Here is a 14645-nt window from a genome sequence, read left to right as displayed (position 1 = left end):
CACACCACCCCATGAGTGAGTAGGCTGAGGGTGCACAAGGAGGTGGGAGGGGACACAGCCAGGACAGCTGACCCCAACTGACCAAAGGGATATTCCATACCATATGATGTCATGCTCAGCATATAAAAAACTGGGGGAAGAAGGAGGAAGGAAGGGACGTTTGCAGTGATGGTGTTTGTCTTCCCAAGTAACCGTTATGCATGATGGATCCCTGCTTTCCTGGAGATGGCTGAACACCTGCCTGCCCATGGGAAGTGGTGAATGAATTCCTTGCTTTGCTTTCCTTGCATGCAAGGCTTTTGCTTTACCTATTAAATTGTCTTTATCTCAGCCCACGAGTTCTCTCACTTTCACTCTTCTGATTCTCTCCCCCATCCCATCGGCGGGGGGAGTGAGCGAGCAGCTGTGTGGTGCTTAGTTTCTGGCTGAGGTTGAACCACAACACTCATGGTCTTGAAAAAACGCTATGTTGCACTGTTATCTCCACATGTAAGCTCTGTTCTTGGCAGGCACAAGCATGTCTTCTTCCAGACATGGGATTGCTGGGAAAGAGTTCATAGCTCGTCCCAGGTGTCCGTGGGACTGGCAGTTTCTTTCTATTGCTCATCAGGGTGTAACTTCTAGGCACCTTGTTCAGGTAAGAGCTGCAGACACCTGGAACAGAGTTTGCCTTTCTGCTTGGGGTATGTATGAGACATTTTGTCCAAAATGTTGTGGTTTTTTCCGTAGATTGTTCTGATGATTGGAAAGAGATGGAGCACTCCCTTCCCCCATGGGATGCATTGCCTTTGTCTGTCTTGACATGAAGAGCTTTCCTGACTAAAGGAGGTATGGCCATAGCTGGGCGATTTTGCTGTTCTCTAGAGCACTCTGATTAAAGGGGAATAAAATTTGCTTTACCACTGATGCACACTGCACTGCAGACACCTTGTCATGGTGTAAGTATCTCTCCTTTATTCAACTCTGCTATGGGTATTTGTGTACTATGCCATCTTGCACATCAGCAGGGTAAAATTTTGCCAGATCCATGGGCATCCAGCATCCTCTGTGCTTGGTCATTTGGGGATGAATCTGTGTCCCTCCCAGTGTAGTGCTATTGCAGCATTTGCAGCCATGATGAGCTGAGCAGAACCTGGGCTGATGATTCATTACTGGAAGAGTGTTGAGCATACAAATGAGAGGATACAATCAGCAGTGGAGCTTGGTTTGTGTATTCCTGCTCTACTTTGCTTCACCAGCAGGAACATTTCTAAGACCAGCCTGCAATCCTCTGCAGCTCTGATGGCCTGCTTGCTGGCAAAGTAGTGCTGTAGAGACTCCTCTGACACACACAGACAGTGAAAAGAGTCTTGTTCTGACTGAATGTGAAGTGCTGCTGGCATGCACGTCTGCTAAGCACCTCCTCTCCTGGTGGCCTCTATTAGTGCTTTTTATTAGTCTGGCAAGTAAGCAGTTCAAACAAACACCAAAAAAATAATGGACATATGCATCTCACTGCCCTCCTCATATAAATCAGTGTGCAGTGATGAACCCTTATTATTTGTGTGCTTCTAGCTACTCACAGATGGCCACAATCCAGATTAGATGCTCTGTGCCAGTACATCTGATTGTCAATAAGAGGCAGCTTGACTCAGCTGAAGCAAAAGCTTTTTCTGCATATGACAGAAGAGCATTGCTAAAGTTGGCTGACTCCCGGACTGGGTAGGATATATTCCAGATAAAATGTTTTGTTTTTGCTAAACATCTTACAGCCTTTTTTTGAAGAAATGTATTCAGAATTTCCCATAAGGCATTTGGCAAAGCTGACAGTCAGCACTTTATATGCTCTGCTCTCCTTCTCATGAAATGAGGCAGTTTTGGGTGTAATTCCATTGACTGCAGTGGTTTTATTTCCATTTGTCCTCATTGGAGAGGTCAGAATCAGGACCTAACATTTATTCATTGGTGGCAGAAAGGCCAGTGCTGGCTGAAAGGCAGGTGGAGATGGAAAGGAACAAGCCTCAGTGAAAAACACAAAAGGATCAAGGTACAAGCCCTGCTGCTGAGAAGTCTCCTGTTAGTGCTGAAGTGGCCAACAGAAATTGGTGGTTCACTGAAATCAGCAAGTGGTGGTGTGGTAGACCAGCAACACAGCCATTTTCAGTGCAGTTGCTTACGCAAGGATTTATTGAGCTCCTTGGGGAAGCAGCTGAACTGGGCTATTATGCTGCCTCCCAGGTGCTGAAATAGCCTGTTGTCTCTTTGCATTAGTTATTTGTGTTGAGGTTCTAGTGGTATTTCTAAGTTGAAGTGGGTAAATGTTTGTTCTAGAGATGCACTTTGATGCCCATCTCCTCTGAGCAATACAGTTATTCATAGAAGTGAGGAAATTTAGCATGCAATAGCTCAGGAAACTCGCTCTTTCCTATTTGGAGCCCTAATTAGAGCAATTAATCACTGCTGCTTCTGCCATCTAAGCTTCCAGGCTAGAATATATTGTCCTCTCTTGTCAGAGCAGAAATGTAAAAATGGTTTCTCTTTACCTGACACTTTGCCAGTAGAGCCTTTATCAGTGTCTGCCTCCTACCAGCTTCTATCTTGCCTGAGAGCTGGAGCTGAAAATATAAAGAACAAATTGACATGACTGTTCCAAAAGAAATAAGAGGTGTGAAATTTTAAGAGATCGGCTTCTACTCTGTTTGTGTGGGTTTTAGTTGGATTTCTCCACTTGAACTACCTCTCTTGGGAATTTCTTGTGGATTTCCATTTTTGCTGTGTAACAAGATGACCATTTTTTTTCTGGAAATACCTGGACATTTGCACTGCAAAGAGGGGTTTTCTTTCCACTTGATGCAATTAAAACTTTTCCCCACAAAGTCCCTACCTATCAAAGTTCTCCTGGTGTATGCCCAGGGCAGGGTGGGGATGAGGTTGCCTCTGTGTGTTTTAACTCCCTCTCTGCCCCTTGGTGGGTCCATCAGTGCTTAATTTAACTGGTTAAATGGATGACTGTCACTCCACTCCCCCTACTTCCCCACGTATGAGTGTGCATCAGCTGAAGAGCTGTAGGGGCTGGGGATGACAGCACAGTGCCATGGCCCTCTCTGTCCCAAACTATGCGGTTCTCTAAGTTAGGGACGTCAATGCTTTAGTCTCTCTTCTGTGTGGTTTTGCGACACTGATAACTCTTTCAAGGAAGAAAGGCATTTCTTGTGGCACCTCACCTCGTGGTGTGCTGCGCCCCATGGTGCACTGAGGCCCTGTGCTATTGAGTATCTCACTGGCCTTGAGGGTAAAAGGCGAGCAGCTGAAGATCACACCGTCCCCCCTTTTGCCTCTTTTCCTTGTGAGACCTGTGCAAAACTGCAGCAGTACCTTCCTGTCCACAGACGTGCAGGTTTTACTGGGTCTCCCCCCACGGAGTGTGATTGAGGACGAATCAGGTGTGGGTCCATGATGCTGGAAATGCCTGCACTTCTGCTGAGATTTGGTGGCTGAGTGGGGGTGCTCTCCTGGTCTGCTGCAGTGCCAAACAGAATGGGTGAGCTTGCCTCACCAGTGGCAGTGACCTCGCTAATGAAGATGGCCATCTGTCCACAGCCAGCACGCACATTTTAGCCATGGACACACAAGACTAAAAACTCCCAATATGTGGCTACGAACACAGTAGGTACTGGACTGCAAGTCTAGTCTAGTCATGTATAAAATAGTTTTTGAGTACTCATCTGGAGATTTGAAGCATTTCCAGCTGCATGTGTAAGGCAAGTTGAAATTCCTGTTATTGTTAGCCTTTGCTGCACATTATGAACAGTGTGACAGCAGAATTGTGAAATACTCATTTTCCTTTGCTGTAAATACCTTCTGCTGCTTCCTTATCAGTCAGCTTCAAAACCTCTTACAATGAAGCAATTCTCTGGATCTGAGATTTTAACACTAATGTTTGTCTTTTTGCTGCCCTTGATGAAAAATTAATGAACTATGAATGAATGAACAGTTCTGCCCTGTTTATGCTTTTTTCTTTTCATGCTTGGATGCCGAGATGCATTTACTGAAAGAGGGCCAGGGTTGCTTTTAGACTTTTGAGATAAATTGGTCCAGGAAAACTTCCAACAGGAATCCTCATTCTTAGAGGTCTGGAGCTTGAGACCTGAAGCAGATAAGAGCTGCCACAGCCTTCAGTTAAGGACAGCACAGATCATCATACAGCTCTTGTAACGTGCCAACCACAGGACACAGGCAAAGGTTTTTCTTATCTTGTTGCTCATTTCTATTTATTGCCTCAACAGCTGATTGAATAATTCAGTACACCATTGGCAGACTCTCCCCCTAAGCACAGGGGCAGTAGAGAGCGTGCACTTTGCCACCGGGAGCCTGTGTGCACACTTTTCCTTTGCAGCAGCTGCTAGGGGGAGCAGAGGATGAAAATTGAACCTAAGACAGACCTTAACACCTCTGTTGTGAAGGTCTGCAATTTGATCACTTCCATTTTGATCAAGGGGGAATACAGTCCTCATCTCCCCATTCCACTTGACTTGGGCATTTTCCTTTAGCGAAAGTGGCCCAGGAGCAGTTCCCCACATGCAGCCTAGGCCCCTCCACACCCAAGACCACTGTGTAATGTGGCATCATGACAGCAACCTGCCTTCCTCATCCTGTAACAAAGGACAGTGTTTTCACCTGGGCTGCAGCATGTCCTGCCTTACCTTCTCTCAAGACAGGCACAGAATGGTGCCACAGCCCATTTCCAGGGGTTCGGGAGCTCCCTGCGTGTATCCAGCAGGTTCTGACCTCATGGTGTCACACGAGACAGCGAGCAGCTTGTTCCCACTGGCGAGACAAGACAGGTCCACTGCATATGGGAACACGAAGCTCAACACACTAAACAATGGTCCAGGTAAGCCTGGATGATGATGGTGCCTTTCGATATTTTCTGGTAGCTCTCCAAGGACTTTACTGATGAGGAAGTCTCTGCCAGCCAAATGCGTTTCTGTGCAGCTATCTCCTCCCCGTTTGTTGGAGAAGCACCCTTCTGTTCCATTCAGCATAACAAACCATATTTCTTAGCAACAGTTTCTCAAAGAACTGTATCTGAATTTCTTTCCTTTTGATTTAGAGCAAGGGACAAGTCAGAAAGCAGTATATGATTTTCTCAATCTCCCAGTCTTATTTTGGCGGTAGTAATTTTTTTGGTTACTAATAATTTTGACTGCTCAGGTCAGGAGTTACTGCTCCTGGAATTAACACAGCTCTTAATTATACATCAAAAAATTTTGAATAGATTGAGTAGTTTTCAACACTTGCATTTCCTTTTCCTCTGTTTTCCAAGGAGTCTAATTTAGATGCTCTACACACGCTGGTAGCTTCTGGGCCATTCAGGAAGAGGCAGATACTCCAAAATGCAACAAAGTAGAAATTTCTCAATGGCTTTCTCCTTTCCAGTGCAAGCATGAGCTTCCTTTGGTAGGACTTTTCCATGTTCCTAGAAGCCATTTGGCCTAGAGCTAGTAAGATGAGCCTCTACTCAGATCCACCACTGACAACCCCTTATGGTAGCTTTGTGAGGGCACAAATGCGTGGTAATTACCTACACCTTGTGACCATACATAGCTCATCCAAAATCCATGACTGCCTGGTTGCCTGGGACTGGATATTGTCATCTGGAGCTTTCCTTTCTGTAGCACAACTTTGTGCTGTTGCCTCCTTCATTTGCAAGGAAATGCCAAAATTTGGATGCTGGCATATAAGGCACCTTCCACGCCATACACCAAATTCCTGATATGACCTCTACAGGAATTGGTGGCACTCAGTAATTCATAGGACAGCTCTACTCAATCTCCCTAAATTTAATAATTTAAATGTCTGGAGATTTCACTGAGTATTTTAGTGAGATGAGCTTTCATTTAAAATGTAGAACCTGGGAAAAAAAGCAAATTCTGAATGAACCTTCTCTAAACCCAAGTATTAGATTTCCAAAAATACATCCCTGGAAAATAATCCTTGTAGATATTATAGGTATTCTTCCATCCCCAAATCCAATGTCTTAATATAAAACCAATGAATGCTTTGGAACGTTTAGTCCTCCGAAGCCATTAAGAGGATCACGATAAGCTTTCTCTCCTCCCACACTTCACTTTATCCTCTGTTAACAATGGCCACAAAGGAGACCAACTGGTGAGGATGCTCATGGTATTTAGTAGGTGTTTAATCCCCTACTTGCTGTAGTGAAACAAATGATTCATTTGCAGAAACCATGAAATGAACTTCCTCGCATCCCCATTAGGCAGAACCATGCCAGGAGTAGAAAGCCAGAAGTGAAACACTGGGAACTTCTGCTAGGTTTTATTGCTACTGGGATGCATCTACTGGATAGTTTCACTCAGGACATACAGAATTTTCTGTGATCTGGTGATGAGTCAGAGCCATTTTGCGTGTGTTCTTCACTAGAAGTGTTTCCTACCATAAAGCTTATGGAGGTCTTCCAGAGATCTAAACCCCAATGAGTGTAGGAGTAGCGGTCTGCAATGTCATCTCCACTCCTACCTCAGGGTAAACTCACTGAAGTTTAAGGCAGCTGGGTCTGAAGAAGGAACGAAAGAGGGCATCAGGATTTCTTTTCCTCTGTAAAGGAAAATACGCCTTTCTTAAGAGAGTCTTATGGCTTCTTAAATGACTTGATCTTCAGTCTCAGATTATCTAGGATAACAGTAGGGTGACTTACCCATAAACTTCAGCAGAACTTCACCAGGTGCCTGAACATTGGGTCAAAAGTACATAGCACAGCCAGCCAGTGGAAAGCGAGGCAGGTATTTGAATCAAATTTTGAGAACACCAATTTGTGGATTTCACTCTTAGAAAGGTACACAGTGGAAGAGTTTCAGAACTGTAATAGAAACTGTAATAGAAAGAACCTACAAATCTCCTGCACCCAACTCAGATTTTTTTCTAGTTGCTTTGTTTGGGCAGTGCCTCCTTTTGGGTAGAACATGCCGTACACCGAATTGTTGCAACATGTATTTGAAGATTTTCCCCCAGCATTACGTTAGCCTGTGGGCTTCCTGGGGACCATCTTTTATCTGCTAAACTGTTATTAGATCAGCTATTACTGATTCTGGAATACATGCTAAGCACTAGTCACAAGCCATTAAGTACTGAGAGATAATTAAGAAATTTAAAAACTGGACATTGACCACGAGGAATTCAATCTTACTCATCCTTAAGCATTTTAATTGGAAATATGAGCCTGTGTTAAGGAGAGGTAGCTTTAGCACACTGAAAGAGTGCCATCATATGAAATTAACAGATCTAGATTTTTACCAATGGAATTTATCTAAGATAGTGGAACATCCTGTAACTGAGAAATATCTGACTTACAGAAACAGACTTGACTTCATGGTAAAATCTGGAATTTTATGTCAGGGTTCCACTTGTACAAGTTGTAAGTCCCTGAAAAACATGTTTTTTGTCATGAAAGTGGTAATTAAATCCCTAGTTTCAGTTGTATTATTAGACATCCATCTAAGACAATGAAGAATATGAAATGAAGAGCATTAGGCTTTCCTTATAGCATATGCTGTGCTTTAAAACATATTTTATTGATCCTAAAATTACAAGATCAATTACTCACATTTTCTTGAGGATCAATTTTGGATTAAATGGCAAAATGAAGAAAAGGTTTTCATATGTACTATGTCCAAAAGCAGAAACAAATTGCTGTTCTCATGTGAACATTCAGAAACCTTTTCTGATGATTAAACAGTATGTCTGAAATATATCTAAGTTACACCAGCCACCATAGCGCTTTTTGGTGAACCAAAGAAGTCCTACAGTGAAATCAAACTTTTCAGCAAAATCTGTACTACTTTAATACAATTTCCCTCTAATGTCATTTTTTCCTGTTTTTCGATTCACGTATATTCTGTCTGTCAATTACAATGCAAAGTATAAGTAACAGATTTAAGCAAGGATGTTGGAGTGTGAAAATAATTCATGTGAATTGCTAATAGGCTGGTGGGAATACATTTTTTCCACATCAAGGCAAATCCTGTCGCATCAAAGACTGGAGACTTGATTTTCCACCATTACATCCCTTGACTAGCTGCTACTACCTGCAAAAGGAACAGGAAAGCTGGGAGCAGTCTGCTACCAAATCAGTACTCCACTGTGACCAAAACAGCAGTATTGCGTCTGTTCTTCCCTCCCTTTGAACAGATGTGAGTAAAGCTATGAGCAAATTAAAACAAGCCGCGAGGCAAAAAAGCAGTCTTGTTACTTCAGCTAAGCAAAATGGAGATTTGATAGCACATACACAATGTTTCTCTTCCGTTCTTCCTGGTTTTGTTACTCAAGGCAAAAGCCTTGCAGTTAACATCCTCCAGTGACATGAATCGATCAGGCTTGCATTCGCCTCGACAATCACGTGACGGGGAATGGAAAACAGAGGGACAGTATGAGTCCTCTCAGGTAATTAACCTACGCTCCAATGCTTCCCACACCAGCCTATTTTCAATTTCAGCACAGTACAGTTTATACACTCTAACATTATTGCTCAGAAGACAGAGTGATGATTCAGGCTTACTAAAAATGGCTTCACAACACTGCAATCATGCTTGTGAAGCTTCATCTTGTAACCTATATCTATAAGTTTCTTCTCACTGAGAAATAAATATGTGTGGTGTTTTATCAGAAAAGTTTGTCACTGGATACCTGAACCACTTGTATACCATCTTTAAGAAAACATGGCTTGTTTGGTCAATTTGCCTGCCAATTTTTTTTCCTGTTTTTTAAAAAATGTGTATAATACCTTAGGTGACCTCCCTTAATACTGCTGTCCATACAAACAATAAATAACTGAGAAATAATACGCCACTGCTGCATCCTGTCATGCCAGAAGATCAATATTACTTTAAAGATTATTTAGAGTAGCTGTTACATTATCATTTGTGCTCAGACCCACTGAAGTCAATGAAATGACGCCTACTGGCTTCTGTGGGAGTCCGACTTGGACATTATTCTGGCAATCTGTCCACCACTAAATTAAACTATTACAGGGGATAAAAGCCCAAATGAAGAAAAGTAGAAATTTGGGAACTAAAACTGAGCCACAAATAAATATCCTAATTCAATGGCATTCTGAACAGACTTAAATAAAACACACACACACACACGCATGTACACACACACACAAAAAAAAAGTTATGAATTTAACAAGCTTAAAAATTCATAGTTTAAAATTGTTTACATTTAAACAATTGACTATAATAGGTAGCTTTCTTGACTTTCCATTTATTTCCCTGAGCACTGATCTTTGGAACATCTGGAGTTTCAGAATTGTCTAGTTCATAATTCCTAAAATACTGTCTTTTTATGTCAAAAATCAATTCCTTAAGTAAAACTAAGATACAACTTCCATGAACTACAATGTATATAGCCAATTTTTTAAAAGCCAACAACTATTACTACACTTCTGCATCTGTATTTAGGCACCTAGCTGGTCTGTTTTTTCAAAATCACTCTGCAGCCTAGCAGTTCCCATTTAATTCAGTACAGGGTACTATGCTGTCTCATAAACTCATCTAATTGGAGACCTACATAAGGAATTGCCTCCTTGCTTTAGTTACTTATTCTGCAAAATCTCGGCTGTATGAGCAACACAGTATGTTACAGGTTTGGTTTTGTGCCTAAATTAGTATTATAGGTAAAGACTACAGGACTTTCTAGTCACTTCCCTGTAAGGGGTTAAGGATGTGCATCTGCAGAGAGCCAGCATAAAACCACTCTTCTGTACTAAAATGGGACTTAGCTAGGGCATATGTTTTAGGCTGGCATTCCGCACAAGGAAATCTGCTGGCCAAAAAGAGCTGTATTTTAAATTTCTGCTATTTAGAACGACTTGGCAAATTTGCTGTCTTCTCTAGATTAGAGCTTTAATTGTGAGCTTCGCAGACATCAGTTTGCAATTTTAAGACTTCTAAGGCATTCTGCATTTTAGATTATACAAAGTGTGCAAGTCAAAACACTTCAGAAAACAAAACTGTGCAGAGAGATTTGAATATTTTTAGGCTAAAATCTTCTCTCTCCAGTTCTAAGGCTGTAAATTACGTCAGTCTCTCTGCAGCTAAAAATTTAAAAATAATTTTCCATCGACCACAGAAATACAGGGTAACTTTGCATTCCCTTAACTCTCTCTCTCTCTCTCTGGGTAGCTGATACACTGGCATTATGCAGCAGGCTCCAAACACAGGATTAACAGAAAGGTTATTTTGTAATATTTCATTTCAGTATATAGTAACTGGGGGAGAGGGTACTGAACCAAATGCAATTTGAAGAGTTGCTTTTTGGTTCTTTGTGCAACATAGAAATTAAGCCTTTACCTGTTCTCAAATGATGTAATAAAATATGCATATCTGCTTCTCTTTAATTAGCACTTTCTTACACTATCTGGTACTGGCATTCCACAGCAGAATCCAAAAGGAGGATTTAGCAGTTTTTCTCTTTGAACAGCATACAGTCCCATTATTTCCCCCCTCTTCAGGAATTAAAGTGGCGTCTTTTATTAAACAAAAAAGAAAATTCTTGCTTTGTAATAGGAGTATAAATACTGTTTTGAAAACACATTTGGAAGATGTCTTCCAAGATGGTTTATCTTTTTTTTTTTCCTTTAAAACTGTGACCACTGCACCAGTTAAGGCTGTTTTTCAATATATATATATTTCAAATAAAACTTTAATATTCAAGCTTACCAGATTGATGAATTGTAACAGGTAAAATGGAACTCTTTACAAGGTAAACCATGTAGTTGTACAAAATAGAATTAAACCCTTCACCTGTGTAAAAACAAAAAGAAATCCTGCCTTGCTTTAAAAACACAGAACCTGTTTACAAAAAGGAATGTGTATGACATTTGGACTTCCTTTTAACTGCCATATCCTAGCAACATCTCAGTTGTTTTAGTAAAGGAACTACTCATCAATTTTAAACTGCAGTGAATTTACCAAACATTTTCACTATAGACTTCTGAAAGCTTTTACAGTAAGAAGTTATCAACAAAAGCAGGCACGTTAGTGTACAAAAACATTGTTGATTTTTTTCCTGTTTCTTTTTCAAAGTGCAGGTTTTTCTCAATGTGCATCTTACAAGACCAACGAATGTTTTAACTCACTAAATCTTAAAACAGAACTCAATTCTCCCAAGGAGTTGTGTAAACGTTAAAGATCCCCAATACACCTCTAGTAAACGTGACACAAATGTCTCTGCGTTGTTTAGAAATTTAGCTCTTTTGAGAGGTAAAGAAGCTTCATGACACTTTTTCCTTACACTGGCTGGTTATCATAAATGGGTAACTCTGGACTGCTAAAGCTGGAGACTGATGAATCACTTGAAGGGAACTAAACTTGGCTACGGAGGAGAGGCGGCGGGAGGAACCAACCCTTAGGCGTTTCTTGCGCAGCCTTTGGAAAATTCAGCCGCCGGCGGACAGAGGGACGGACGGAGGGTCAGTGTGAGGGAGGGAAGGGGTAAAGTAAGGGGAAAGCAGGGAGGGAGGAAAGAAAAGCTTCCGCAGAGCCAGACGCACGGCGGCACCTGCCCGCGGCCCGCTGCGCCCGCGGCTCCATCCCGTCGGTGGTGCGAGCGAGGGCTGTCCCCGGGTCCCGCGGCTGCGGGGCGCTGCCGGGCCCGCTCCCGCGCCCACCGCTCGTCCCGCTCCCGCCGCTCGTCCCGCTCCCGGCTGTCAGGGCGAGCCGAGGGCCGGGCGGGGAGCTGGGCGTACCGCCTGCGGTCGGCGCTAGGTGCCCTGAGCGGAGGGCTCCCCGGGGTAGATCTCCTCGTAGGCGGGGGGCTGCTCGCTGGGCAGTGGGTAGCAGTAGGGGTAGGAGGCGTTGAGCTCGGGGTCCATGGGCGAGTAGCCGGGCAGTTCGACGGAGGGATGCCCGCCACAGTGCACCTCCACGCCCGCCTCGTCGAAGACGTGGAAGACACCCACGTTGATGTAGGAGACGGCCTGGAAGGGGCAATCCCCGGGGCTGAGCTCGGGCTCGCCGCCGGAGAACAGAGAGCCCTGGCTGTGGCTCGGCGCTCGCCGCTCGTCGGTGCCCCGCCGCCGCCGCCGCCGCCCGCTCGCCGCCGCCGCGGCTGTCGCCCCTCGCCGCCGCCGGCGGCGCCGCCCGCGCTGCTGCGAGGCCTTGTAATTCTTGACGAGGAGCAGGTTGACCAGACCCAGGAGGCACTCCAGCGCGTTGAAGACGGTGGAGAGCACCAAGCCGCGCTGGTAGTCCCGCAGCTTCTGGCAGCGGAGCGCTGCGGCGGAGCTGTCGAGGGCCGCGGGGCTGCTCCGCGGGCGGGCCACGCCGCCGGGCTGCAGCAGGCAGTAGTGCGAGTACTTCCTCTCCACCAGCGACACGGTGTCGCCGTCGATGACGGCGCCGGCGAAGGCGCTCAGCACGCCCAGCATGAACACCAGCACCCCCAGCAGCAAGAAGTTCTGCCGCCCCCCGGGCGTTGCCTTCTCCACCGGCCCCGACGGCGCGGCCGCCGCCTGCCCCCCGCCAGGGCCGCCACCCGCCGGGACCGAATCCCCGGTCGGGGCCGGAGCCGGGGCTGGAGCCGGGGCAGGGGCCGGAGCCGGGGCCGAGGCCGAGGCCGAGGTCGAGGCCAAGGCCGGGACCGGAGCCGGAGCCGGAGCCGGAGCCGCCGCGGGGGCTGGAGCCGGAGCCGCCGCCGGGGCCGGAGCCGCCGCCGGAACCGCGGGCGCCTCGTCGGGCGGGCGGCAGCAGAGCAGTGCAGCGGCGAGCAGCGAGAGGCCGGCGGCCAGCAGCAGCCCCGAGTAGAAGGCGCCGGCGGCGGTGCCCAGGCGGAAGGGCTCGCCCTTGAGCTCGGAGCCCAGCGAGAAGCACTTGAGGCCCACGGCGGCGGCGCTGAGGGCGCAGGCGAGCAGGAGGCAGCTGGAGAGCGCGGCGCAGGCTCCCCGCACGCTCCACTTCATCCTCCGCGCCGCCGCCGCCGCCGCCGCCCCGCCGTCCGCCTCATCCTCCTACCGCGGCCCCTCTTGGCCCCGCGGCGGCGGCGGCGCGGAGCGGCGCGGCCATGCGAGCGCGGCGCTCCCCGACGGGGCGGCTGAGCTCCGCTCCCCTCTGCACGGCAGGCAGCCGCCGGCCGCAGTGAGCCGGGCGCGGCGAGCGCACACGCTCCCCCCCCCGCCTCCCGGACGCCGCCGCCTCCTCGTCCCCGCCCGCCCTCTCTTATCGCGGCGGCTGCGGGGAGGCGATTAATTATGGATGGGAGCCGCGGCGGGCGGGGGGACGGGGAGGCGGCCCGCCGCAGGTGGCGAGGGAAAGTGCGACCCCCGCCTCAGCCCGGTGGAGGGGAGGCCGGCCTCCCCGCTCTCCCCCCGGAGTGGCATGGGGGCGCGGGGGGGCCTCCGCCCGCCCTCCGTCCGGCTCCCCGCCGGGGAGCGCGGCGAGGGATGCGCAGCTAGGGCAGGGGGCGGCGGGGGTTTCTGCGCAACCCCCCACCCCCCCGCCGGTTCCGATGTGGGGGGCTGCTGCTTGTCTCCGTGCTCGCGTCCTCGCTGTCTCTCGTAATTTTATTTTTTAGCGCTTGCTGTTGCAGGAGGCCGGCGGGCCGCCGTGCGTCCCTAGGGCTCCGTTGCGGTGTGTCGGCGGCTCTGATGCAGCGGACCCAGCCCTCGGCTCCGCGCTGCCCGGCACAAACCATCCGCGCCCGCGAAGGCAGCAGTCCCCGGCACCCTTCTTTGTTTTGTGCTCTGCCAGCGAACCCCGGTGGCATTGCTCCCCGCCGGGCCACGTACGCTGCTCCGTGGGCGGCGGGGGTCGGGAGCCGACTGCCCGCACCAGTGCCCCCGGGATGCTCCCGTCCGGTACAAGGTGGCCCGGCGGCTCCGCGGGGAGCACCTACGATGGCCTCCCGAAGGATAGCTGGGAACCTCAGCCTCGGAGCTGGGGAATAAGGGGGCCGTATCTGTGCCGGCCGCCGGACAGAGAGCGGGGGCTTTGGGGAAGGCTGTTCCTTGCCTGTCCCTTTTCATTCCGGGAAGCTGGAACCTCCAGTTCCCCCATTTTCCCCTTCTGTGCGCACACGCCAGCCTTGCTGTGTATTTTTAGCCGGCGCTGCTGATTAGCATTCAGGGGAGCAAGCGAGGGAGAGCAAGCCGTTTTCCAAGCCATTTCCTCTTCCCTTTCCAAGAGAGCCAATGCACCTGTTGGTGGCGGGAGGTGTGTGTGGGGCGTGATCTGGTGTTTAGCTTTCTCCAGGGATGCGACCCCACTCCCCCTGTCACGTCAGGGCAGGTCCTGTCAGCACCTCCCTGGGCAGCACCGACACCCTGCTGCAGTCCTGGGCTGGGCCGGGCAGCTGCGTGGCAGGAGCTGCTCCTCCTGGAGAGAGGTTTTTCGGCCCTGTGGCCCTCCAAGGCCCCTTGGTGGGAAGCTGCTGTGCCTGGAGTCCAGCCCTCCCCAGTGGCACCCTTGAAAAGTATCAGGGGGTCCAACGGAACATTTCCTCCTGCCCCTTGGGGCCACACAGACAAGGGAATTTTGCCCCCTCCCTCCTGTTCACAAAGGGCCCATGGAGCACTTTGTGTCAGGAGGTCAATCCTGGTAGTCCAGAGCTGGCTGACCTGTGGCTACCTGATCCCCTTGCCTGATTATAGC

The 14645-nt window shown here is 48.2% G+C and overlaps 1 protein-coding gene across 1 annotated transcript; it reads right to left on the bottom strand.

Moving 5' to 3' along the window:
* Nucleotides 1–11610: 11610 nt before the first annotated feature.
* TMEM271 (transmembrane protein 271) lies at nucleotides 11611–13159 on the bottom strand. The gene has a single exon (XM_054811052.1). It carries the CDS (start codon nucleotides 12956–12958, stop codon nucleotides 11762–11764), a length of 1197 nt encoding a protein of 398 aa, XP_054667027.1. The 5' UTR covers nucleotides 12959–13159; the 3' UTR covers nucleotides 11611–11761.
* Between the last annotated feature and the right edge of the window lie 1486 nt (nucleotides 13160–14645).

Source organism: Grus americana, chromosome Z (assembly GCF_028858705.1).
Source record: "Grus americana isolate bGruAme1 chromosome Z, bGruAme1.mat, whole genome shotgun sequence".
Classification (NCBI taxonomy): domain Eukaryota; kingdom Metazoa; phylum Chordata; class Aves; order Gruiformes; family Gruidae; genus Grus; species Grus americana.
The sequence above is the reverse complement of the archived record's forward strand: the minus strand, read 5'-3'. Positions and strand labels throughout refer to the sequence as shown.

Excerpts from the sequence above, each read along its gene's own strand:
- TMEM271 (XM_054811052.1), bottom strand. The coding sequence starts at position 12,958 with ATGAAGTGGAGCGTGCGGGGAGCCTGCGCCGCGCTCTCCAGCTGCCTC.